At 39.0% G+C, this 27,217-nt stretch overlaps 2 protein-coding genes across 4 annotated transcripts; both read left to right on the plus strand.

Annotated features, from left to right (window-relative positions):
- Nucleotides 1–59: 59 nt before the first annotated feature.
- poll (polymerase (DNA directed), lambda) lies at nt 60–5,562 on the plus strand. Of its 2 annotated transcripts, none has more exons than XM_026204386.1 (9): nt 60–138; nt 362–494; nt 1,182–1,478; nt 1,567–1,684; nt 1,769–2,083; nt 2,261–2,434; nt 3,449–3,577; nt 4,684–4,852; nt 4,968–5,562. In XM_026204386.1, exons 2-9 carry the CDS (start codon nt 385–387, stop codon nt 5,327–5,329), a joined length of 1,674 nt encoding a protein of 557 aa, XP_026060171.1. In that variant the 5' UTR covers nt 60–138; nt 362–384; the 3' UTR covers nt 5,330–5,562. The 2 variants fall into 2 exon arrangements, with proteins under 2 accessions (XP_026060171.1, XP_026060172.1); XM_026204387.1 differs by having other exon boundaries at nt 1,567–1,675.
- A 1,741-nt stretch (nt 5,563–7,303) lies between these two features.
- wbp1lb (WW domain binding protein 1-like b) lies at nt 7,304–26,700 on the plus strand. 2 transcript variants are annotated; one of them, XM_026204391.1, is made up of 4 exons: nt 7,304–7,673; nt 21,276–21,375; nt 21,768–21,929; nt 24,474–26,700. In XM_026204391.1, exons 1-4 carry the CDS (start codon nt 7,614–7,616, stop codon nt 25,139–25,141), a joined length of 990 nt encoding a protein of 329 aa, XP_026060176.1. In that variant the 5' UTR covers nt 7,304–7,613; the 3' UTR covers nt 25,142–26,700. The 2 variants fall into 2 exon arrangements, with proteins under 2 accessions (XP_026060176.1, XP_026060175.1); XM_026204390.1 differs by having other exon boundaries at nt 7,307–7,673; nt 21,273–21,375.
- Nucleotides 26,701–27,217: the final 517 nt, after the last annotated feature.

Genomic DNA, 27,217 nt, shown 5'->3' on the forward strand with positions numbered 1-27,217 from the left:
TAATGTACAATTTTAATCGTTTTATAAAAAAGAAAAAAAAGAAAGAAAAACGTCAGCGACCTTCTGACTATGACCCGGAAGTTGATCCGTTTAAAAAAAACACTCGTGAGTTGTTCCTAAAAAAAGGTGCTGGAAGAGGTAAGTCTGTAATGTTTTAAGTAATCTAAGTTGCTATTATAATATACATTTTAATATAACATTTAAAGATATATAATGTTGAGTATATTTTGTAATGTAACGATCTGTTCAGTCGCTTCCTTATTTGGAACAGTCTTATGACGCTGCCTGCTGTAGATCTCTGTATTTTTTGTATTCTGTGCCTATGTGAAGCCTAGAGTTGACAGTGATTTTGTTTTTAAAGCTCCTCTCCTTTCCCTGAGCGGAATGGAGGGTCATGGCATCCTGAAAGCCTTCCCTAAAGTAAAGAGAGCCAGGTCTACTGAGCAGAAGGACGCGCCTGCCCTTAAGAAGACGCCTTCTGAACCAGTAACAGGTTCATACATCTCTAAAACACACTGGAGTAAAACAGCAAGGGCTATTTCAAATAATAAATCACCATATTTTAATGCATGCAGTATTTTCAGTTAGATCCTCCTGGTGCACTTAATATAGTATTCCTGGTTGAGTAGTGAAGTGTTGTTGTTTTTAAAGGGGTCATGAACTGCCTTTTTTTTTTTTTTGTTCTGTTCTCTATGATCCACTTATGTTATCATGATTTATTTCTGTGACTGAGACGCATTTGAAAATGTAAAGCAATATTCTTTGTTTAAAACAAAGCACAATTTCTTAAATATATGTAATAATTTTGATTTGTTTTTGATTTTTAAATGTGAGGTTTATAATTTTGTAGAGCTATTATTTAGAAATGTTTTAATTTTGAAGGTACTTTTATGGTTCGTTTATTTCAATTAGATGATCAATATTATACAATCAATCCATCAATAAATTGTATTAATTAGAATTAATTGGAAACATTTTGTGTAATGTAGTTAGTTCTGTTCTAATATCAGCAACAATTTCAACTGCTGACTCCAATGTAGTTTTATTATACAAAAAATGAATTAAAGTGTATTATTTGTCATATTAGAATTGATCGCCACCTCACAATCTCCTGCATGCAGCCCAATCAATTATGTATAGTATTAGTGGCTGTATTTTAAATGTCTTTGCTTTTTCTTAAGAGCAGTTTTCCAAGGAACCGAAATATACATCGTTCCAACTGGCATAGGGAAATCCAGGTGTGAGATATTCCATCGGCAGGTCACCCAGAATGGAGGACATGTAGTTTCCACATTCTCTCCCAGCTGCACACATGTGGTTGTTGATGATTCAGTTGATTGTAAGAGAGCTTTGAGACTCTTGAAAGTGGAAAGACTGCCCTCTGCTGTTCATCTGGTCAAATGCACTTGGTTGAGTGCCAGCATCAGTGAGAAAAGTTTACTAGACCCTGAAGACTACAGCCTTCTTCCTCCTGAGAGGTAACCTGTTGGACTCTTGAATACATTTGTAATTGTTTATTCAATGCAAACGTGCACAGATAAAAACTCTAAATGACCATCTCCTCAGTCCCACAGCTGGTCACGCTGAGGAGTCAAATGAGACGGCCGTCAGCCAAGTTCCAGATGTAGCAGCAGCACAGGATCCTTTGAAAATCCTTGAAAATCTCACAGAGACCGTAAGAGAGGTTGCAATTGGATGTAATTGTCTCCATCTGGAAGATCCATCAGTTGTTTTTCCCCTCATGCGGTGCTTCTAATGTGACTCACAGGTGCCAGAGGTTCAGGAGGAGCACCATGAAGAAGACGGTGTATCTCAGAACGATCTGGAGGCCTTGATCAGCGGCGTTCACCCATCTGAAAGCAACCCGACTCCGAGTCTGGCAGAGTATCCCATTTTGTCTGGGAAGTGGGTCTGTTCCCAACCATCCACAACTAAAGGGGAGAACCATAACAAGCATATTACTGACAAACTGGAGCCGCTGGCCAAAGCCTATACACACACGGGCGATAAATGGAGAGCTCTGGGCTACTCTAAAGCAATCAACGCCCTCAAGAGCTACCACAAGCCCATCACTTCATATGAGGTCAGTTCAGATACAGATATGAGACCCTAGAGTTTTTGGGGTTCACCGAGGTGCTTGTTTGTAGAACACATATGGTTGTCATTGCAAGGCGGTTTGTATATTATGACTAGTTTCAAGCATGCATCAGTGATTTAAAAAAGAAATACTTGAATAATTTTTTACGCTATCTTTTTATAGGAAGCATGTAAGATCCCAGGCATTGGTAAACGCATGGCAGACAAGATCATGGAAATTATGGAAAGCGGGCACCTGCGTAAACTGGATCACATTGGGGAGGAGGTGCCTGTTCTCGAAATGTTCACAAACATCTGGGGCGCTGGGGCCAAGACTGCTCAGATGTGGTATCAACAAGTAAGACTGTTTAATTTAAAAGATTAATATTGTATGAATAAAAGTTCCACTGTACTGCAGCATGAATTGTTTAACTATACAGAGCCCCTCACATGAATTGCAGGGGGAAAATAATAGATATTGTGGCCACAAATTAAATGAGAAGTTAAACTAAAACGAGTGAGTTAATTAATACAGTGTGGCCACAATTGAAATAGAACCAATGTTACAATTAATTAAAAGGGGTAAAGGGTAGTCCACCCATCATCTTGTTGTTTGAAAGATACACACACACACACATATATATATATATATATATCTGAAGGATATCTTTCCCTACTATGGAAATCAATGGGGACCAACACATGTTTGGTTCTTCAAAATATCTTATTTTGTGTTCAACACAAGAAAGCAACTCATACAAATTTGGAACAACATGCGGGTGAGTAAATTATGACAATTTTCACTTTTGGGTGAACCATTTCTTTAATTAACTAAAACGAGATGACGAATTGGTACATTTTGGTCACGACTTGACTAAAAATGAGGGAACAATTAATGCACGATGCACACAAATTAAGATAAACACTAAAATAGGTGTCTTGAGAAATAGTTTAGTCTAACAGCTCCTTTTGGCCATTGACTCTGTAAATGGCCAAAAAAACGGATCCTGTGATCTAATCAGAAAAAACATTGAAACGTCTGCAACCAATAATGTGAATGTAGTGCAGGGCTACCTGTTTTTCTAAAACACCTCCAAGTTCTTAGAACTAAATACTCAGAAGTGAAATTTATCAGTAGGCTCTGTACATTCAAACTTATGCCAGGTTTCCCTCCCTTTTTTAACCTTCCTTCCAAGCTAAGATGGGAAATGTTTGGGAAACTTTTTTTTTGCCATAATGTTTGGTGCTATTAGTGGTGCAGAACATTTACAGCAGGCTTTAAACTTTGTGGAACATATTCAGTAATATTAAGCAACAACCGTAATATTTTACAAGTCTGAACGGATGATTTGATTTCTTTTTACTATCAAAGGGATTTCGCACATTGGAGGATATTCGCACTAAGGCGGTTTTGAATCCCACTCTAAGGATTGGACTAAAGCACTACGATGACCTCCTTGAGCGGATGTCAAGAAGTGAAGCAAATGCCATCGAGAAAATGGTTTGTACAGACCTTTTTTTTTTTTTTTTTTAAATGGCCTGCAGTAAAGAAAATAGCCATAACCAAGCAATTAAACTGAGGGGCTTTCTTTGTTCTTACCATCCATAACAACACCATCCGGTTGTGAAGAACAAGAATGTATCTACTTGATTTTCACAGCAGTAAATAATAAAACTGAATTTCAAAAAGACAAGCGATCAAAAAAACGAAAATAATTTTGTGTTGGCGGCAGCAAAACTGTCAATCTTCTTTGGTCAGCTGATGGACATAACAGAGATTGTTAGTGAGTCGGTCGTCCCATAGGAAGAGTGGGAGCTCTTGAAAGCTGGCGCTTCATAAGTCAGAAGCCACTGAGCTCCCTTACAGAGTCTTGGGCCCAAGCCAGTTGTTTTCTTGCTATTACTTGGAACGTCCCACTGTTTTCCTCTTAACAGACCTGATAGATGAAAAGGGCAGATGAAGAAGATGAGTGCAACATGTGCTTTCCTAGCTAGACAGGAATGATATGTAGAGCTTGTAAACTTATTACCTTCAGCATTTCAGCTCTAAATTAGTGAAATGCTACGTATGAATTAGTGTTTAAAATTTTACTTCAGAACTTCATTTATTTTATTCTGCTATAGTCATAAATGCACAGGTTTTCTAAATAAAGAGGATGCCAGAGAGGCACAAATTTATTAATAAAATAAATACACACACACACACACACACACACACACGTATATATACATATAAAAGGTAAGTGTTTTTGAAAATGTTGAGTTATGCTCCACAAGGCAGCATTAATTTAGCCAATTAGGAAAATGCTAATTTTATTAACACTTAAAATAACTGTTTTCTATGGAACTATATTTTAAAATATGATTTATTCTAGTGATGCGAAGCTGAATTTCCTGCAGTCTTCAAAGTCATATGAGCCTTGTTTGAAATAATTTAAATAAAAATAGTTTTTTTATTTTTATGAATAGAAGTGACTAAAGAACACCATTAAAATTGTTACGATTACATTTGGTCACATGAATGCATCCTTATTATTAAAGTAGTAATTATATTATATTTATAGAAAAACCAAAGTAAATGACATAAGTAAATGATGTGACTGACAGGTGCAGGAGGCAGTTCACAGTGTGGACACACAGCTGCTGGTCATGGCGTGTGGTTCATACCGCAGGGGCAAGAGCACGTGTGGAGATGTGGACGTCCTCATCACTCACCCTGATGGAGAATCGCACAAGGGGGTTTTCAGCAAAGTGTTGCACCTCCTCCATCAGAGTGGTATGCTGATGCATCACAGAAACATTTTGAGTCATTTGAATTTTTGATTGAATAAACCCAAAGTTTATGCAACTTTTGTTTCTTATTATATTATGTTCATGATTTTCTCATCCAGGTTTCCTGACAGATGACCTTGTTAGCCATGAGGAGAATGGTGAACAGAAGAAATACATGGGCATCTGCCGGCTTCCAGGCCCTTCACAGCGCCACAGGCGCTTGGACATCATTGTAGTGCCCTATGCTGAATTTGCATGTGCTCTTCTGTACTTCACTGGCTCCGCCCACTTCAACAGATCAATGAGGGCATGGGCCAAGACCAAACACATGAGCCTATCAGAGCACTCGCTGAACTGTGCTGTGGTGCGGCAGCATGGTGTGAAGCTGGTGGCGGGAACTCCTTTACACACACCGACCGAGAAGGATGTCTTCAAACACCTCAGCATACCTTACAGAGAACCACATGAGCGAGACTGGTGACAAGGCTACATTCATATATTACATTGCATGACAACACTTTACAATTTTAGCTGTATTGAATCATGCTGATGTGATTCACATTAGTAATGTGGGAGAGTGCACCATAGAATTATTTTAATTTGCATGATGTGGCATCAAAGTTTTTGCTGGATGCATTTTAATGAGAGAAATGTCATTACCCCTTGATGTATATTACTAAAAATATGTAAATGATTAAAGCACCTCAAAAAATGTGTAACCATTTCTTTTATCTTAAAAACTACTTTTGCTTCAATTTAAATATTATAAACTCTTATAAAAGTTTTTTTTTCACATGCTCATGGAAGAGTTTAATACAGATCACCACAACTCTGAAGTTTTGTCTGTCGATTGGCATGAACTGTTTTGTTATTCTTTTTGAACAAATAGTTTAAGATATGGAAAAAGAGTGATTCAGTTAAGATTCAAAACACAAACAACATTTGAATGCTTTAGAAGAGCATTTCATTATGATACGATCTTTACTGATGCGTTGGTGTTTCGATTCTGAACAATAGTGGAGACTGAACTAATCTCTTTCATGAACAAATTGAATTAACTTGTTGTTCAGGAATAGACTGAACAAGTCAACTCATTGCCAAACAATATATTGCTCGCCAGAATGAGTAAGATGCATTAGTGATGACTTTTTGTCAAATTACTACTTTGTTGTCTTTGTAGGGAAACACTTTTGTTTGAACATACTTTATGGAGGCCTTTAGTATAGCAGGTTCTGTCGAGACATTTGATTCAGCTTTCATGAATGACTCTAATGAATCATTTGAATTGAATCACTGATTTAATCCTAACACAAACACTCTCACTTACTTTATTTTTGTTCTAACACTAAACATGTCTGTCTTCAAATTCCAGGATCTCTATTTCTTTTTACCACATTTTAAATCATATTCCGTAATTCCTTGACTTTCACTGACTAAAAAGCTAAATTTCCATGACCTATATTGAACAGAAACAGAAAAACAGGTTGCTGTTGTGCTGAGCATTGACCAGACAAAAACCAGCCACACACAATATTTTAAATCCATCCATTTGTAAGATTTATTTACTTGTTCACTGACATTTTAGTACAAAACGAAGTTAAACACATACACACGTTTTATTTTTGCTTTTACCTGTTAAATTTTTCTGTACCTTTTCTAAAAGTATTCATGTTTTTAATGCTTTCAGGGGTTAAAATAGTTTTAAAAACATCCAGCATTTTTAAACAAAGGAAAAAAAAAAACTTTCTGTCCAGGATTTTATTTTTAAATATACAATTTACACACCCTAGGACCTAGGTCTCGTTCTAATTCTCTGTCATGTTATTGCTGGAGCACTACAACTCTTGCAGATGTGACCCTGGACAACAAAACCAGTCTTAAGTCTTAAGAATATTTTGTATGGGTCAAAATGATAAATCTTTTTTTTTTTTATGTTAAAAATCATTAGGATATTAAGTAAAGATCATCTTCCATTTAGATATTTTGTAAATGTTCTAACGCAAATTTAGCAAAACTTAATTCTTGTCTCATAATATGCATTAAGGACTTTAAGGCCTTTAAATTTCGACTTAATGTGGACAAATATAAAGGAGATTTTCTCAATACTTAGATTTTTTTTGCACCCTCAGATTCCATATTTTCAAATATTTCCAAATATTGTCCTATCATGACAAACATAATGTAGAAAGGTTATTTATTCAGATTTATGGTGATGTATAAATCTAGTTTTTTTTTTATTTTTTACTGGTTTTGTGGTCCATGTTAGCAAATAAAAATATATAAGCAAACAAACAAACACCTTGTCGCCCCCTATTGGCGTTTCGATGTAAACTAAGGGTCAACTTCTCAGTAAATGATTCTTTTTCGTAAACTGATTCAAATGAGTCGAGTCACTGAGTTGATTCAAATCCCCACCGCTACTCTGAAATCTACCTCGGTGGGCGGATCGAAGCACAATTTGTCCCATCACACGTTGCGCACATGGCGTATGATGTGACTGCACCACACCCAGCTGAGCCTGAACTACAGATCGTGGGGACTCGCTTGTGTAATAGTTGGGGGCAACCAGTGGCACGGAGCTCTTGCTGCTGTTCCACTGCTGTGCCTCCCCTCATGTCCCAATAACAGCAGAAGACGGGCGGCGCATGAGCGAGAGCCTTTGACACGTTTGTGCGATTGACGAACAATACGTGTATTTACAAAACTTGTGCGCTGTGACCAAAGTCAACACTGAGACATTGTAATGACATATTAGCCTGTTTAAAATGGGCTCCTTTTTATATATCGCTGGATCTGCTAACCCCACCGAGGCCACCGTATATGAGGTGAGAAAAGTCTTGTTCAAATGTCTTCAGCCGGTTGTTTGTGTCAAACTTTATTTACACTGTTGGACTTTAAATGCACGCTGCTGGCTTTGCCACTTGTTGATTCGCCGATTGAACATTGTGCATCTTTATATCCCCAGTTTGGAGCGCATGTTAACTAAACAGCGGTCAACTTTCGTTTTATTTCTTTTGCAATGTGATACATCTGTTTGTTACAAGTCTTGCGTCAGATCACGGAAGTGTGGTACTGTGTCTCAAATCGTAGTTGGTTGCTTACTTGACAGCATTTTGGGTCGTTACAAGATGGCCAAAATGCTGTCTAGATAGACACATACATAGGTTTTAAGACACAGCCTAAGAGTAAGGCTGATAGTGATTATAGTCGGGACAACTTTTTGAGCAATGTTGCTTGGGCACTTTTTCTTTGAGAATGGGTAACTTATCTGGATATTTTAGATCGGTCGTGGGCCCTTGTGTCTCACCTTGTTCTCACTATTAGCGGCAACATTTCCTAAAGTAGCCCAGAAACATTGCTCAAAAAGTTGCCTAGTGGATCATCAACCTAAATCTGGGCCAAGTTCTGTAAACAAAAGTCTTCAGTGTTAGCAGTTGCTAACAATTCAACTGTCACACATTTCAAGATTAATGGGCTAAATTTAAACGAGCATAAATTACCAGTAGTTTGTTGTGAATAGAAATGAATCGGTGTGTGTGCAAAATAACAGTTTAAGTTAAATATCACTGTTTATTAAGTTGACATCGTCATTAATCTACAGACGTAAACAGTCTATGTCTGTACAAGTATAATGTGTTTCTCCTTGGATTTTTTTTCTATGGATTTTGTTATCACTGGTGAAGACAGTGTTAATCTGTCTTTCTGTAGTTCAAAGAAGTGAATTCATCAATAAAGTGTGTTTAGTGATCCCCCCCCCCCTGATTAACAATCAGTTAGTACAATGTAGGTTTTTATCTGTGCTTTCTATTACAGCAAAGCTTGCGCCATACTTGTTTTTTTTTCTTCTCTTTTTTTCTACTGGTTCTGAGGTCCAAATTGTAGTTTAATGTAATTTATTGGATGTAACTGAAGTTCAATAAGAAATATACAATGTTAGGACACTTTTAGTGAAAAGAAGAGTCATTCCAAAAGGACATGAACCGGTTAAGATAGTCTTGTAGGCCTATATATCTGTTTGAAGTTGAGGTTTCTGGGGTCAGTGATTCTTTTTTTGTTTTGTCAAGTTGTTTGTGGGTTTTTATTTTTTTATAATTGGTATAACTTTAGAGTTTGGGTTAGCTTCCAGTCTTGGGGTTTTGTCAGTGCATACAGTGAATGCTAAGTCAAGTAAAAGTGATTAGCTGTCATGTGTCAGGGTCTGTGCGGGAGAGAAGTACAATACACACACACACACACACACACACAGACTTATTTATAATTAAAGATGCTTCCAAACTGGTTTATAAAGTGGTATAAAAAAAATTGGCTACCACAAAAAGTGGTGGGTACATAATATAAAAATTATTTTTTACTCTATAGGAATAGTCGTTAGGCTATTGACGTTTAATCATATTGAAACATGGTGCTATAAAGACATGTCACAAAACCTGTAAATCACTCACAAGATAATGACAATATAGAAGGTTAACTACAGACTGTCTGTACTTTCCATCAGATGACCACACATAGCCTGAAGATAAACCTCACTCCCCAGTTGCTACTTCAACAAAATTCTGCTGTTTTGCTGAATTGTGCTGTTCTGAGGAGAGTATTGTGTAATACTGTGTGCTTTGTTTCCTCCCTCTAAATAGGTATTATAACCTCATGTTTACCCAAAAGACTCTTGACTTTTAGCTGACTCAGTGTTAATATTCATCACTTATTTCTTAAGATATTTGACATTGCTGAAGAGAATGATAGCTGGGATTAATATTACACATCGGTGGCCAAGTTAATAAACTGCTGTTAAGTGGCCATAGCCAGTTCAGGTACAGGATTATCATATCATATGCTGTCACTGATACTCCACTTCTCACTAAGACTGTGGAAAGCTAGTCAAGTATCATTATTAAACAGGCCAACATTATCTGCCGTTTTCAGCAGCTTCTCATTATAACCTATTAAACTTGAATTTGTTTCTAATATAATGTTTTCTGGCACTTAAACCAGATATGAAAAGAGTGTCCACAGCTGCAATTAGTTCAATTTGCTAAGGTCTTCATGCATCTCTCAAATGTTACATGTTTTCAAACAAAAAAAAAGGTGCAATTGCGTTTTATAAATTCAGAATTGCAAGATGTCTAAATCTCAAAATGTATTAGGAATGTAACGATTCACTCACCTCATGATTCAATTTGATTCACAATTTTCTTTCTCAATTCGATTTGATTCACAATTTCTTTCTTTTTTTAACAAAATGAGATTTAAGACAAATTATGATTTAAATGTGTCCTTTTATTATTATTATTATTATTATTATTATTTTAATAAAATGTAAATATTAAAACTAGCCCCATATCAAATAAATAAAAGAAATAAGAGATATCTTCATATAAACAAAATTAGGCGTTGTCTTTGCTCTTTTTGTTTAAAATGAGGCAACCACAGCATTTTAATAATGATCCAAACATAGATCCTGCATACATGCAGAACAGAATGGTTTGACCTTAGTTTTGTGAAACGATTCAAAAAATATCTGCATGAAACGGAAACAGCAGAAAAGCTAAACATGACGTAGATTCACTTTCTGCCAGCAGGTGGCACTTAAAGTGTTCCCTTGGTTTGCATTGTAAACAAAGTAGCGCTGCACTTATGCACTTTATATATATGTATTGTACTAAGGCAAGATGAAAAAATACCATCTAAACTTTTTTTTAAAGACAGTAAGTTCCCCTTAGACATACATTCTTAAAACTCCTACCCCTAATTGAATCCTAATTTGTTTAGCATCTCAGCTGATTTGAATCGTCACACATTTGAATCGATTTTTTAACTGGCTAAAAACCAAATTTAAACCGAAAAAAAGTCAGAATTGCGAGATAAAGTCACAATTACCTTGTTTTATTTTTATTCAGTGGCGGAAACAGGCTTCCATACATTTTTCAGGCAAAACCCTGTTAAAAAAAAGAAAAAAAAGAAAATTTTTATGTTGATGATTTGGCATGATCTTGGATTGGTTGGTTTTTCGAAGCTCATCCTGGAGTTGCTGTCATAGCAACAGGTCCTTAAGCTCAGGTATTTTATTTCATGTAAACAGGATTAGATGGCATCTTTGTAAGATGAACTGATCCTTAAAATCTGTCCCAGCCACTGCTACTTTATAAATCGAGTACCCTACCAATCCAGGGACAGAAATTTACAATAATAATAATAATAATAATAATAAAAAGAAAAAATATTATAGTGTTGTCAGTCATCTGTAACACTAGACACAGCCATGTTTACTTGTTGAAAATTATTTGTGATGAAATAATTACTTTATAATTGAATTGGAGTCTTGCACACATGCAATACCGTTAATCTGAGCCGTGCATTAATTTGAGCGCTGAAAACTATTATGGGAGTGGCTTGATGGAGCCCAGGAGATGCAGATAACATGATCTTGACTCTTAAGAAACTTTAAATAATGCTGTCACATAACAAATCTGCTTCAAAAATAAAATTAAATTAATTGATATTTACAACACTGAAATAAAAATGTATAGCATATACAAATACTAGAAATAATGAATATAAATTGGGAATCATATAAAATGAAATAAAAACAGTGCACATTTTATTGATCTATTATTACATTTGTCATTTTTTTCACTAGGCCGTTTCCAGAAATTTGTCAAGTTTTTTCGTCAGGTGTCTTTTTTAACTATATGGTGTCATTACATTGCTGTCTTGCCACCAGCCAATCACTGCATTGCTGATCGTGGTCTTGAGTATCGATACATCTGCCCTTTACAGGAAATACAAAAACACACACTAATCTTATACAACTTAATCCAGATCAAATCATCTCAGATTCCTTAAGTGAGGTACGAAGAACGGAAGAACGAAAATATGTGTTCATATAGTTATGTGATGAAGCCCAAAGGATCCTTATTGGCATTCATGGTTCCATAAAGAACCTTTAGATGTGGTCTTATGATGCGATTTCTTGGTGCATAAAAAAGATCTGTAAAGTTGCAAAGAATAAAGTCTCAAATCCAAAGAGATATTTTTTATAAAAATTAACAGTCAACCACTCCTACCAAAAACGGCTTGTTCTAACACGCCCCACATGTCTACGTCACGATGTGGGAATATTTGCATAAATGTAGTCCAAATGTTCACGAAAAAAAAAAAAGAAGGTATAACTTTTATTCTCCCTCTAGTATTGTTGTTGCCACTGCCGCCATGTTGTGAAGATGATGTGTGTTTCATTGTGAAAGAAAAAATACTTAGTTTGGTCTTCCAAAAGAGGACGATATCTGCTCAACTTCATGCTGTGGATTGCTGGATCAGCTTTCACCGTGGTTGAAGCGGAGTTCAGCCCGGGGTCATCACATGTGGTTGCCACAAGCCTGCCAGCCTCGCCATTCTCTGACCTGCCATCGCTCACTCAAGCCGGCTTCCGTGTGGGACGCTGTTTTTCGTTATGAAAGCGAAACTACTTTATTTGGCCATCCAAAAGTGGAACTAGAAATCAGTGGCTAAGTTGTATTTACAACATTGTTACTGAACAGTTCAACCTAAATATTCAGATGTGTGCAGCACATTTTAGGGAGGACTGTTTCCTGAACCTGGAAGAGTAGACCACAACCCACCTGTTCTGACTCACAGACTGTAATATGTTTTTTTTTTTATATATATATTTAAAGGATTTGCCACTGTCCACTGATGATTCAAACGCTAGTTTTGAGCAGTGTAGAGTAGCTCTTGTTGTTTGTCATTTTTCCAATCATCCATCCATCCATCCATCATCTTCCGCTTATCCGGGGCCGGGTCGCGGGGGCAACAGTCTAAGCAGAGACGCCCAGACTTCCCTCTCCCTAGCCACTTCCTCCAGCTCTTCCGGGGGGACCCCGAGGCGTTCCCAGGCCAGCCGGGAGACATAGTCCCTCCAGCGTGTCCTAGGTCTTCCCCGGCGCCTCCTCCCGGTGAGACGTGCCTGGAACACCTCCCTGGGAAGGCGTCCAGGAGGCATCCGAAATAGATGCCCGAGCCACCTCAGCTGGCTCCTCTCGATGTGGAGGAGCAACGGCTCTACTCTGAGCTCCTCCCGAGTGACCGAGCTTCTCACCCTATCTCTAAGGGAGCGCCCAGCCACCCGACGGAGAAAGCTCATTTCGGCCGCCTGTATCCGGGATCTTGTCCTTTCGGTCATGACCCACAGCTCATGACCATAGGTGAGAGTAGGAACGTAGATTGACCGGTAAATCGAGAGCTTTGCCTTACAGCTCAGCTCCTTCTTCACCACGACAGACCGGTACAGCGACCGCATTACTGCAGAAGCTGCACCGATCCGTCTGTCAATCTCACGTTCCATCCTTCCCTCACTCGTGAACAAGACTCCAAGATACCTGAACTCCTCCACTTGAGGCAAGAACTCTCCACCAACCTGAAGTGGGCAATCCACCCTTTTCCGACTGAGAACCATGGCCTCGGACTTGGAGGTGCTGATTCTCATCCCAGCCGATTCACACTTGGCTGCAAACCGTCCCAATGCACACTGAAGGTCCTGGTCTGACGATGCCAACACGACAACATCATCCGCAAAAAGCAGCGACGAAATCGTATGGTCCCCAAACCGGACACTCTCCGGCCCTTGGCTGCGCCTAGAAATTCTGTCCATAAAAATTATGAACAGAACCGGTGACAAAGGGCAGCCCTGCCGGAGTCCAACATGCACTGGGAACAGGTCTGACTTACTGCCGGCAATGCGAACCAAGCTCTTGCTCCGGTCGTACAGGGACCGAACAGCCCTAAGTAGGGAGCCGCCGACCCCATACTCCCGGAGCACCCTCCACAGGATGTCGCGAGGAACACGGTCGAATGCCTTCTCCAAGTCCACAAAACACATGTGGACTGGTTGGGCAAACTCCCATGAACCCTCCAGCACCCTGGAAAGGGTATAGAGCTGGTCCAGTGTTCCACGACCGGGACGAAAACCACACTGTTCCTCCTGGATCCGAGGTTCCACTATCGGCCGAATTCTCCTCTCCAGTACCCTGGCATAGACTTTTCCAGGGAGGCTGAGAAGTGTGATCCCCCTATAGTTGGAACACACTCTCCGGTCCCCCTTCTTGAAAAGAGGGACCACCACCCCGGTCTGCCAGTCCAGAGGTACTGTCCCCAACCGCCATGCGATGTTGCAGAGGCGTGCCAGCCAAGACAGCCCCACAACATCCAGAGACTTGAGGTACTCTGGGCGGATCTCGTCCACCCCCGGTGCCTTGCCACCGAGGAGCTTTTTAACTACCTCGATGACTTCAGCCCGGGTGATGGACGAGTGCCCCTCCGAGTCCCCAGCCACTGCTTCCTCAACGGAACACAAGTCGGTGGGATTGAGAAGATCCTCGAAGTATTCCTTCCACCGCCCGACGATATCCCCAGTTGAGGTCAACAGGTGCCCATCTCTACTGTAAACAGTGTTGGTAGGGCACTGCTTCCCCCTCCTGAGGCGTCGAACAGTTTGCCAGAATCTCTTCGAGGCCAACCGATAGTCCTTCTCCATGGCCTCACCGAACTCCTCCCAGGCCCGAGTTTTTGCCTCCACGACTACCCGGGCTGCAGTCCGCTTGGCCTGCCGGTACCTGTCAGCTGCCTCCGGAGTCCCACAAGCCATCCAGGCCCGATAGGACTCCTTCTTCAGCTTGACAGCATCCCTTACTTCCGGTGTCCACCACCGGGTTCGGGGATTGCCGCCTCGACAGGCACCGGAGACCTTACGGCCACAGCTCCGAGCAGCCGCAGCGACAATGGAGGTGGAGAACATGGTCCACTCAGACTCAATATCTCCAGACTCCCTCGGGATCCGGTCGAAGCTCTGCCGGAGGTGGGAGTTGAAGATCTCTCTGACAGGGGGCTCGGCCAAACGTTCCCAACAGACCCTCACAGTACGTTTGGGTCTGCCGAGTCTGTCCAGCTTCCTCCCCCGCCATCGGATCCAACTCACCACCAGGTGGTGATCAGTTGACAGCTCCGCCCCTCTCTTCACCCGAGTGTCCAAGACATATGGCCGAAGGTCTGATGACACGACCACAAAGTCGATCATCGACCTCCGGCCAAGGGTGTCCTGGTGCCACGTGCACTGGTGGACACCCTTATGCTTGAACATGGTGTTCGTTATGGACAAACCGTGGTTAGCACAGAAATCCAATAACAGAACACCGCTCGGATTCAGGTCAGGGGGGCCGTTCCTCCCAATCACGCCCCTCCAGGTGTCACTGTCACTGCCCACGTGAGCGTTGAAGTCCCCCAGTAGAACGACGGAGTCTCCAGTCGGAGCACTTTCCAGCACCCCTCCCAGAGACTCCAAGAAGGCCGGGTAGTCCGCACTGCCGTTCGGCCCGTAGGCACAAACGACAGTGAGAGACCTATCCCCGACTCGAAGGCGCAGGGAAGCGACCCTCTCGTTCACCGGGGTAAACTCCAACACATGGCGGCTGAGCTGGGGGGCTATTAGCAAACCCACTCCAGCCCTCCGCCTCTCACCATGGGCAACTCCAGAGTGGTAGAGAGTCCAGCCTCTCTCAAGAAGTGTGGTTCCAGAGCCCAAGCTGTGCGTTGAGGTGAGCCCGACTATCTCTAGTCGGTACCTCTCGACCTCCCGCACAAGCTCAGGCTCCTTCCCCGCCAACGAGGTGACATTCCACGTCCCTAAAGCCAGATTCCGTGTCCAGAGATCGGGTCGTCGGGGGTCTCGCCTTCGACTGTCGCCCGATCCTCTATGCACCGGCCCCTTACGCTCCCTCCTGCAGGTGGTGAGCCCACAGGAGGGCGGCCCCACGTCACTCCTTCGGGCTAAGCCCGGCCGGACCCCATGGGGGAAGGCCCGGCCACCAGGCGCTCGCATACGGGCCCCAACCCCGGGCCTGGCTCCAGGGTGGGGCCCCGGCTGCGCCATGCCGGGCGACGTCACGGTCCTTGATTTTAATTTTGCCATAAGGGGTTTTATGAACTGTTCTTAGTCTGGCCCGTCACCAAGGACCTGTTTGCCTTGGGAGACCCTACCAGGAGCATATAGCCCCAGACAACATAGCTCCCAGGATCATTCGGGTACTCAAACCTCTCCACCACGATAAGGTGACAGTTCAAGGAGAGGCGGATTTTCCAATCACAAATCCAGTAATAGTTTTATGTTTACGTGGCATGATTAGATTAGATTAGATTCAACTTTATTGTCATTAAGCAGAGTACAAGTACAGAGCTAATGAAATGCAAGTGCAAGAATATAGTGTTTTATATACATAAAAGTGCTTAAAAAGTGATTAAGTAAAGCTTATGATATACAGACTGTACAGTGGAGTTGCTATATACAATATTGATCAGAGTATATACAGAATATAAATATGATTGCAATGTAGGGATTGTACGTACATTATGAACAGAGCGATGAAGGATTATATATACATTATGAATAGCAGGAACCTGAGAACAGGAACCTGAGAACAGTGGTAATAAATACAGTTGAATGAGTGTGCTTTTACACACAACCCTTGAAGATCCCGTAACGGCACGTGACATCAGCGCGTGACGTGTAATGTACGAGTCGACAACGCTAGGCACGTTATACTTTCACTGAAGCAAGCAAACGATCTCTGCGTCAGCTCGGAAAGTGAGGAACTAACTAATCTCTGCTTCATTACAGTTTTCACATATGTTTTTGTCGCGAATGTTGATCTTCCTTCAAAACAACCGCTAAAAGAGTCGCGCGATAACACGCTTCATCACTTCGATACGGAATTAGATCTGGCTTTTGTTCACACAGCGCTCGTCCCTGGTCGAACCACAATGTTTCTAGGTCCCCGACCCGGTTTCAGTTCGGTAATCAATTCCGGGACATGGTTGCTTTCACACAGAAGGCGACTCGGCAATGTTCCGGAAATATTGCGGGTCCGACGTGCCATGTGAAAGGGGCTCAAGTGAGGGGTGTAACATTTCCGTCACATGCTTGATGCATTCGGCCAATCACAACGCACCGGATAGCTAGTCAATCACTGAACACCTAGCTTTTCAAACCAATGAGCTTTGTAAAAATTGACACGTTTCAGAAATGTGGGGCATAGAGGAGAAACAATAATGTACAGTAAGTGGAAAATAATGTTTTTTTTAACCTTAAACTGCATAAAAATTTCATTACACCAAATACACAAAATAATGTTATTTTTGCAAACATCATATGACCCCTTTAACATCAATGCACTGTTTCCATTGCACAAAACATTCTTTTTAGAGGAAAAGGTTCATCTGATTATTAATTTTTTTACTTTGAGAATCCAAAAAGGGTTTATCGCTGCAAAACAGCCCTTATGAAAGCTTGAGTTCTAAGAGTGTGTCAGTGTGGTTACTCTGCTAGGACACTTGTGTGAACTTGAGACTTCATACATAGACTTTAAATGACCTTGACAGCACTTTGTTGGGAGTAATTGCAAAAATGAGTCAGGAAAGCAGAATTGTTTCTTAAAAAAGGTCTTGCATCATTTGTTTGCAGATTCCACATGGCTTGATATTTAGTAATCAGTAGAATGTGATTCATTGTGTTTGGATTAAGTGTCCAAATACTTTTTTGGGGTCACTGTTTGCTTAATAATATCCAGAAACAGTATGTCCAGTAGGAGTGGGAATCTCTAGGCACCTCACGCTTTGATTTGATTAGGATTCAGAGGGCTGCAATGATAAAACAATTATCAATGCATCTTTTTTTCTATACATATTTTCTTTTTTCATTTGACTGATTACAGGTCGAAAGTAAGGAGAGGTAACTGACAAGATCATACTGGAGGATTTGCTGCTCAACAGATCCTGATCTTATTGACAAATATCAGACCTTGTAAGATATGCTTCCTTTACAAAGTGTATGTGACTGAGAAAGTGAACTGCAAGCGGTCATTCACAAGAGATTTAAATACCCTTCATATTGCTAGTAGCTCTCTGATGCTCAAAAATTATATACACTATTATAATGTTTGCAAGAGTGGGAAGATCTAGAAAAACAAATTGCGGGAGCGGGATTAGGAAAACGTTGCTTCCATACACCAGCTTTTGTTTGTGTCTCTTACGTGCACGCCAGTCTGTCCTGGAGCTGCACTACTAGAGTTCCGTTTTTTTTGCATTTTTTCAATATTACTTCATCATTTAACATTTAGAAAATATTTTTTCATCCACATCCTGATGCATCCAAGAATCAATTTTTCCCCCACTCTTAGGCCCATCCACACAGAGACGTGTATATGCATACATTTTGTATTGTATAGCCATTTCGTCCACATGGATCTGGCTTTTTGGGTGAGCGAACCCAATATTTTTTGAAACCGGGTCCCAGAGTGGATACATTTGAAAACGCCGCCCCTGCGCTTTCGTGTGGACCACAAATCTGTATATTTTCTGAAACTATGACGTCATCAGTCCTCATCTCGCCCCTAGTCAGACACCGCTACGTCACGTAACAGCAACAAAACATGAACAAATATTGAATGATTGTGTTTTTATTAACACAGATTAATAAATGTATTGTTTAATGTTGTTTGTACACCGTGCACAAGGTTTATGCGCATAGTCCAATTCTTCTCCGTTTTTAGTGTGCCACATACTGGTCTGGCATGTATACTACAACGTTTTGTGTGGATTGCAATATTTCTTGAGACAAGGGTAAAAAAAGATCGGATAGGGAAAGCTCTGGCTTCGTGTGGACGTAGCCTTAATGTCCTGCCTCATGTTGCAGAGTCAGCATTAGTTAATTGTTGATATTTGTGGTTGGTGATAAATGATACACACAAAGTGCTGTGACAGTCCTTGAAAAGAAAGTTCTCAAGGATGAGGCACAGGGTCATGGGGCTACACTTGACCTGCTCAGCAGAATGGAGACATTTCTGGAATTCTGTGTCTGGACCTCTATGGCCATGGTTTATGTTGGACAGCTAATCGCTGTGTTGTGTAAACTGTGTGGTAAAAACGGGCAGCTGTTTTTCCTAGAATGTCTGTTTTAAAACAATAAATTGGCAATGTTTCGAGCATTATGGGAAGACATTTTGGTGCCTAATGTGCCTATATATTTTATAGTTAATTTAACATCTTAAATAAACTACTTAAATTTTCTACTTTTAATGCACTGACTATACTGATACATTATTATAAGATGTAAAATAGATGGTCACGCTGATTTAAAGTTGATAAAATTTGTGCTTTCCAAAAACAATGTGAACTTCATTAACCAATATTCCCCACACAGAGGACACTATATAATATGTGACAAAATACCCTAATTTGCATCTGTAAAGAAAAAAAATATATATAATAATTTATTTACATAATTATTAATGTCTTGTTAAATACATTTCGAAATTATATATGAATGTAGTTTCACCATAAGTTCTATACTATAGCCAATATTGACATCAGCTAAATCAATAGGCAATGCAGGACCAGGAAGTACAAACTCAATAGCCTATTATAAACATAATTCCTCAAATAAATGTTAGTCAAGCTAGTCAGAAAGCAAGTATTGTGCAAGATATTGTTGTTTGTTACCACAGCAACAGCCTTTGTGTGTCCAGGTTTTAATGCACTTCTTGTGTGTGAACAGTACCTTCCAGAAAATTAGCGAGAAAAGCTTAATGTATATCGGCAATGGTACATTGTTTAACTGTACACTTTTCTGTTTGTTAGGATATTGACATAGTAAGATTATCATATATTGTCCTTCATAATTAGTAGTATAAGCGTATTTACTTTGAAACAGCCTGCACGAAACCTTTCCATTTTATTTTCTGTTAAAATACTCTCTTGCTTGTCTACTGAGTAAAAAATTTTCTGAACCCACAGTGAGTGATAGAGAAAAATAAAAACACAAAACATTTTCAAAAATGGTTTTCTGCTCAATATAATGCTTTTTTTTTCTTATTTAACAAGAGTGATTTTAATGTAGTCTTTGTAAAAAAAATAAAAAAATAAAAATAATGTTTTTTTATTTTGTATTGAAGTTTTAATTATGTTAGTATATAAACTTAAACTAATTAGAAATGGGAAATGTTGCCTTGGAACCTAGATGATTTTTTTTTTATATATTTTACTGTTTCTGTGAAAATGTATTTCAAGTAACATAAATGTTTGTTTTATTTCTTAGTCCATCCTTATTATTTACTGTCTAGCAACACTTTACATTTATTTTCCTTACATTTATAGGCAGACTGAAGTGCAAAAAAAAAACAAGAGAAGGAAGTTTAGGCATGTAACAGGATCTAACAGAGACTCTTCATGTTATTTTGAGCTGTCTACTCCCGTATTGAGGGAGCATCTCATTATAATGCAGTCCTCCTTACACTCCTCTGCTGCATGGAATTTTCCGTAGACCAATCCCTGGCCCTTGAGTGAAGAGTGTGTGTGTTTGTGAGTACCTCTGTTCCTCTCCTGTGTATCATGACTGTTGGGCTGAAAAGACTTTCACAAGGCTGCTGAAGGACTGTGGAGTATCATGTCTATACTGCAGCAGGAGACAAGAATGGTAGAGAACTGGATAACCTAACTTTCTCATTTAATCATTAACTGATTCATGAAATGAAACAGACATGCCTTTTTGAAGGTTTCTGCTTGTTTTGTCGTCGTTTTATTCTTGATTGCAACTGGGTTTGCTTGATGTCTAACTGCATTTACTTTAGAAAGAAAAAGAAAGCCGATTCATCATTGTTAGATTTTGCTGTGCACAACATTGGTAATGTGACTCTATCAAATATGAAATGTTCAGGCAGCTTTTGTTCTTTTATGTTTGGATTTGACATGAAAAGTCTTTTTGGATTTTGAAGCCACCTGCATGATGCTTTTATATCCCCAGGTCTAACGAGGTTATTTCAGGCTGTAAACATCATGCGTTGCAAAGATATTTGTCAACTCCTTTTATTGTATATTGAATAATATATTTTGAAACTATTATCTAAGATGTTTAAAGAGTTTGTTTCTTCACTGGAACAGATTTGGAGAGATTTAACTTTACATCACTTGCTAACCAATGGATTATAGAGAATTTGTATCTTAGTTGGAAGCATTAGTTTGAGTTAAAAATGTCTCAGTACGTCTCAAACACAGCTTTTCACTTCTCAAGATGTTAATTGATGGACTGGAGTTGAGAGGTTTACTTGTGGATCACTGATGTTTTTTATCAGCTGTTTTTTGGACTCTCATTCTGATGGCACCCATTCACTGCAGAGGGTCCAACGATGACCAAGTCATATACTGCTAAATTTCTTTAAATCTGTTTAATGAAGAAACTAATTCATATACATCTCGAATGGCTTGAGAGTGAGTACATTTTCAAGAAATATGAATTTTATGGTGAACTATTCGTTTCCCATTTGCCGTTCTAGAGGTAAAAGCTATATCAACAAGCCATTTATCTGTTTTTCTATTTCCCCCTCCAGCAGGTTCTTCAGTGCGAGGGAGTGAATAATAAAAGCTATGTGTGTGAGACGGGACACTGCTGTGGAGAGTCCCAGTGCTGCAGCTACTACTATGAACTCTGGTGTAAGTACATCATTGTGTTTGTTACTGGGTTACAGTGTTTGATAAGAATTCATAATGGCTCGGTCACATTTATTACGCTAGAATGGCAAAGGGAGGAACTGCTTGATACAGGAATGATGATTCAATCAAACATTTCTTCGACATCGGGAGAATTTCCTGATTGTGCTGATTGAATAAATAGACCAAGCCTTAAGAGGCTCAGAAGAACTAAACAAAATATATGAGGAGAAAAGCTCAAGATGCTTGACAAATCCGTATGCAGAGGGTCTGACCATGTGCGCATTAGCGCATGAGTCCGGTTTTAAGTAGCAGTATAGAGTACAAAGACATATTTTAAATATTTTGCTGGTTTGTGTGCGGTATTATTTCTGTGTTTTTTGTTTTTTCTTCAGGGTTCTGGCTGGTGTGGGCCATCATCCTTATCCTGAGCTGCTGCTGCGTCTGTCATCATCGTCGCACCAAACACAGACTGCAACAACAGCAGCGACAGCATGAGATCAACCTCATTGCCTACAGAGAGGTTCACAACAACACCTCACTGCCCTTCTACTACAGTAATATCACCCTTCTTATTTAACTTTTTCATTTTTTTTTTTTTTGCTACATTTATTTATTTAGCATTTCTTCATTCTTCAGCCCTGGAAAATAGCAAAAAAGGACTTTAAAGTAATTCCGAAGAAATTCCATTTCTATCATTTGCTAGATAATGTTGATTTTATGATTGATTGTGTAGAGTATCAATCAAAGGATTTGTAGAAATTGGGGCTGTCAGTAAAAAAACATTTATGATAATTAATTACATAATGTGACTTACTTTAATCACATACATTCTATGTCAGAATATAAAGTTTAAGTTGAGCTTTATTGTCATTCTGCTGCATGTGTGGACACACAGTGGAATGAAATGTGGTGCCTCACAGGACCACAGTGATACATGAATACAGACATAAAACAATGAAGTAAAACCTATACACAAACTAACCTACTGACAGATTTTGAATATGAATATACTATATATAAATGTTTGCCTATACATAAACTTAAAAATATAAACTATACAAATGCTTCACACAAAAAACGCCAATCCAGCAACCAGTTTGATTAATATTAAGTTAATTATAATAGTAAAAATAGCATTATAGTCGATAGTCCTTTTACAGCATTAAGCAGACTGAAATCAAACCTTTAGGACTGTGTAGGCAACTACCGGTAATTGCATGATTAATATTGAGTAATATCAGTATTCCTGTTCTCTATGAAATTTCATTGTCATTCATGAACTGGCTGTGATAAAAAAAAGGCAAACAACACAAGTACACAATGATATTTGTATGACAACCACTAAAATTGATGAATGAATAAATCTAGATAGACACACGGTACAGTACAGACATAGTGTTATTCTGATCACGTCACATGATGAGAACTACATCAGTTGTTATTGTTGAGTTATTTTGCTCTATCATTTTATGACTTTTTATTAGTTAATCTTGAGATAGTGTAATAAAAACTTTTGTTTACACTAGTTTTCAGTACCTGAAACTGAAGCGTACACAGTTAACCTAGCAGAACATTACCTGCCCTATAGAAGAGAGAGAGAGAGCGATACAGTATATTGGTTTCATGTTATTTTTTCATTTGTATGATTTTGGGTGGGTCTAAGAATGGTAAACCTCCTGATCGGAGACCGTTGTTGATTTTTACTGTACTGTACTAGTGTGAATCTCAGTCGGAACATGAGCCGTGTGATGATGTAAGATGGATTTTGGTCTGGTGGTTTGCATGGTTAAATTATCAAAGCCTTGTAACTAAGTGGGTTATGTTATTATAAATATAGCAATCCTTCTGTTATGAAACAATCTGGAGTGATCCTTATTAAATTGTATTTATCAGTCTTCAGACAGATTTAAAAAAAAATACAAAAATGTTACATAGTTTGTATTTCATACTTATGGTTACAGCCACCTGAGCTCACAGCCATGATGAAATCTTCATTCAGTCTTTGTCGTTTATGTTAATGTTTAACCAAAAACAGAGAGAGAACATATGTTTAATGTAACAATTGTCCTGGTCTCCCCTAATACGTGATTTAAAGCTGTTAGCACAAAACTGAGCATTCTGGAATAAAGTGCAATCTGTTTTCATCATCCATAGATCAGACAGCTCACAAAATCTGACGAATCACTCTTGATTGTTGATGTAATGAACTGATAAAAACTCATTTTGGTATTTTGGATTTTATGTATTAACACAGTCTAATACAAATAGGGTATAGTAAAAAAGTGCTATATATAGTTTTGATAAGGTGATATTTCACTTCACAGGTTTCACTGATTTTTCACAGAAAATCTGAATGGTGAAAAATAGTTAAACTCTTCAAAATCTTGTCTTCTGCATAAGGGAGAAAGTGTTGAAGGCCATTTCTGATTCATAAGAAAAATGACGTCGAAATTGACATCAAATGTTGAAATTATGAAATTCTAAGTCAAAACTGACATAAAAAGATAAAACCTTTGACAAACGTTGGAGTACAGAAAGTAGAAATGAATAAAAAGTCAAAACTATGACATGCTGTCATTATTATGAGATAGAAATACTACGTAATATGTAAAAATTATGGGATTAAGGAGTCACAGTTATGATATAAAAACTATAATTGTGACTTGGAAATGTCAAAACTGAAGCTGTCATGACTGTTATAAATTGTTATAAGTTGTCAGAACTATGATATATTGTGATAATTGTAAGTCAGTTGACAGACTCATTTTTTTCTTGTCATAATAATAAGTTTGACTTTAATCATGTCATCAATTTGACCTGCTTTTTAAATCAAAATTGAAAAGTGTTTTTTGTCATGATTTTGACTTATTTAATAAATATGTCATAATTATGATTTTACCAAAGCATTTTTTTTTTATTCTTATATAGCAGAAGTAGGCTTCCATATGAAAGTCGTACAAGTTTGGAACAACACGAGAGTGTCCATTTCTAATAGAAACAACTGTAGCTCTTCAACCAAAACAAAGTCTGGATTCTGAATGCTTCAGATTCTCCCTGCTGTTCTCCGACATTTTCTCACACCATTCTTTTCCTTTCAGGATTCCTACCCAACTATCTCCTTCCAGAGTATGAGGAAGTAGTGCATCGGCCCGCTACGCCCCCTCCTCCATATAGTGCCTTAAACGCCGGCCCCCCGACCTGCACCAGCCCTTTAACCACTGACCAGCAAGATGCACACTGCGCGCCCCGACAGACCTCTCCAGACCCCCCTGCATCTGAAACACTCTGTTCCAGACCCAGCCCAGAGGAGATCCACACCTCTAATGGGTACCACCAGAAGGAAGAGTTTGAGCGGGCCAGATCCGCACAGAGCGCTCCGCAGCCCCCCAGCATGGAGAAGCAGAACGAGTGCGGGAAGGAGCCGCTCAGGAATGTGGCAGTACCTGACGACAAAGAGAGGATTCTGGGAAGACACCGCAGATTCACGGGGGACTCTGGGATTGAGGTGTGTGTTTGTGGACGAGGTTTGGAGAGCCATGAGCCCAAAGAATTCGAGGGGCTTTTGAGCGAGGAGGACTCGGAGGATTTCTGTGAGGAATGTGGCCTTCGTTCCCACGGAGAGGAAAATCAGGGACTTCTGTCCCCAGAAAACAGGGTGGAGCGTGGACCATCGCCAGTGTCCCAAGCTCAACCTCATCCGGTCTGCTTCTGTTTGCATACTATTAATGAACAAGAGGGTCCACAGCATAGTAACACAGAATCATAAAGCTAAATGCATGACATTAATGTGAAAAAAAAGGTGAGAGGAGGACAAGTGTAATCGCACAATATATACATTTGTTTTAAGTATGAGATGGAAACAATTTGATGTTCTCTACATCATCGTTTTATGTACAGAGCATCTATTTATGCGGTTAAAAAGCTCAAAGGTGCACAAGGATGGGCTCTACTTGCTCCACTAGGCGATACATTGGGTGCTGTATTGAAGCGTTCAGGTATTCCCAGGAGATCCGCATTTACAAGTTGATCCATCGTAAGTCTGACATCAGATGCATTCGTTCAGATCACTGTGGTTGGAGAAAGATGGCGAAGTACCTTTTCTCATAAAAAGATGAATAAAGAATGCACATAACGTTTCTTTTTACTTTTTAACATATTTCTATTTAATGTATAAAGGTGCTGTAATTTGAATCATATCGTAATCGTCTATCGTAATTGTACAATACTTTTGTATTGTACAACTACATAAATAGTTTTATTGTAAACGAAAAAGAAAACAAGTTTCAACAGATTTCCAGTCAATCTATCCGGAACACAGAAACTCTGTATGGAATATCCGTAGTTTCTTGCTACATAATTACGACTTTGTGGTGGCAGTCGTGGGATTTCAACTTGTAAATACGATCTTTCTGATATGACTTGTATGCATCATAAGACATCCTCCAGGTGCGACCACATTTACTCTAAAAATGTTGTAGGTGAATCTCTCTGAATCTCTTTGCAATCTCTCTGAAATGTTACTAACGTGACCAGGCTTAGGACTGAGGTTTTTAAACATGTAAACAAACACTAGTGTGCTGTACTCTTAGTGTCTCAGGACAGTTAAAGAGCAGTCTTAAAAGACGACTGAACACCAAAAAAGAGCATGTGCTTTTAATGTTGACTTTCCCCAATGTGATGGGGCAAATCTTATTGGTGTGAATTTAGGTTTTGTTTTGCACAATCACGTTCTGATGAATCAGTCATATCCATGATTTTTCATTTCAAAATACAAAGTATTCACATAGTCTTAATTCACATTTTGTCTGATTATATTGTCGACTTTTTGGCTGCTGTATGCTCTGAGGAACTGTTCGTGTTTATTTGGTATTCAGAACAAGTTTGATGCATAAATCTGAGTTTTTATAGCCAAAGTAGAGTACAGATTATGAGATGGGGCAGATGTTTGAATTAGGCTTGGAGTTTATAAGTGCTGCTTTATTCTACTAATCATCAGATTTTGATTGCAAGCAAACACAACATAATGTATATTCCTTTGAACCTGTAGGGATGAAAGCCTTGGCAAAGGGAGGTGTCTTTAGTACACAAGCATTTACTGTGTAAAGTCATTTCTTCTAGGTGCTTAATCAATGATAAGCTATACCAGGTAAAAAAAAAAAAAAAAAAAAAAAAAACATTCAACATATTCAAGTGAACTCCAAAGACAGAAACATGTTTTGTTTTCTAAAATGATAATATACATAAATATATGTGGAAAGCATATTTTGTTGAACTTGATGTTAGATGACACACATAGGTACAGAATTGATTAAGCTTTGGTGGGAACATTTTTTTTTTCAAGTGCCTTTTATGTAATTTTTGCACTGTTACAACCACTCTGAATACAGTTTCACGTGCCAGTTGTCAAGTATCAACTTGAACATTAGCCTCATAGAATATTTTTTTTTACAAAAGCTCTACAAAACAAGCGGTGTCTTGATTTTATATTCAAATGCAAACTAATGACCCATGTATGTAATTATAAAATGATTTATTTTTGTATTTCTGCACCAAAGTAGCTTCAGTTTGTTCCTCCATAACCACTGAAGCACTCTTTTTTTTTTTAGGTTCTCCGTGTTAACAAATTAAATTATTTCACTGTCCTAATGAATGTTAAAGAGATATGCTGCTCTTTCTGGTGTCTCTGTGATGACAATCTATTATTATTAGAGCTAGCTTAGAGTCAGATACCTAATCAATCTCTTTCTCTGATATATTTGCAATCTGCTGATTTTCAAAGTCTTAAATGCTCTGATGCATCTCATTTAAGAAATATGTCATAGTCTGCAGCTGTTTTGTCTAA

The sequence above is a fragment of the Carassius auratus genome, chromosome 26, assembly GCF_003368295.1.
Source record: "Carassius auratus strain Wakin chromosome 26, ASM336829v1, whole genome shotgun sequence".
NCBI lineage: Eukaryota > Metazoa > Chordata > Actinopteri > Cypriniformes > Cyprinidae > Carassius > Carassius auratus.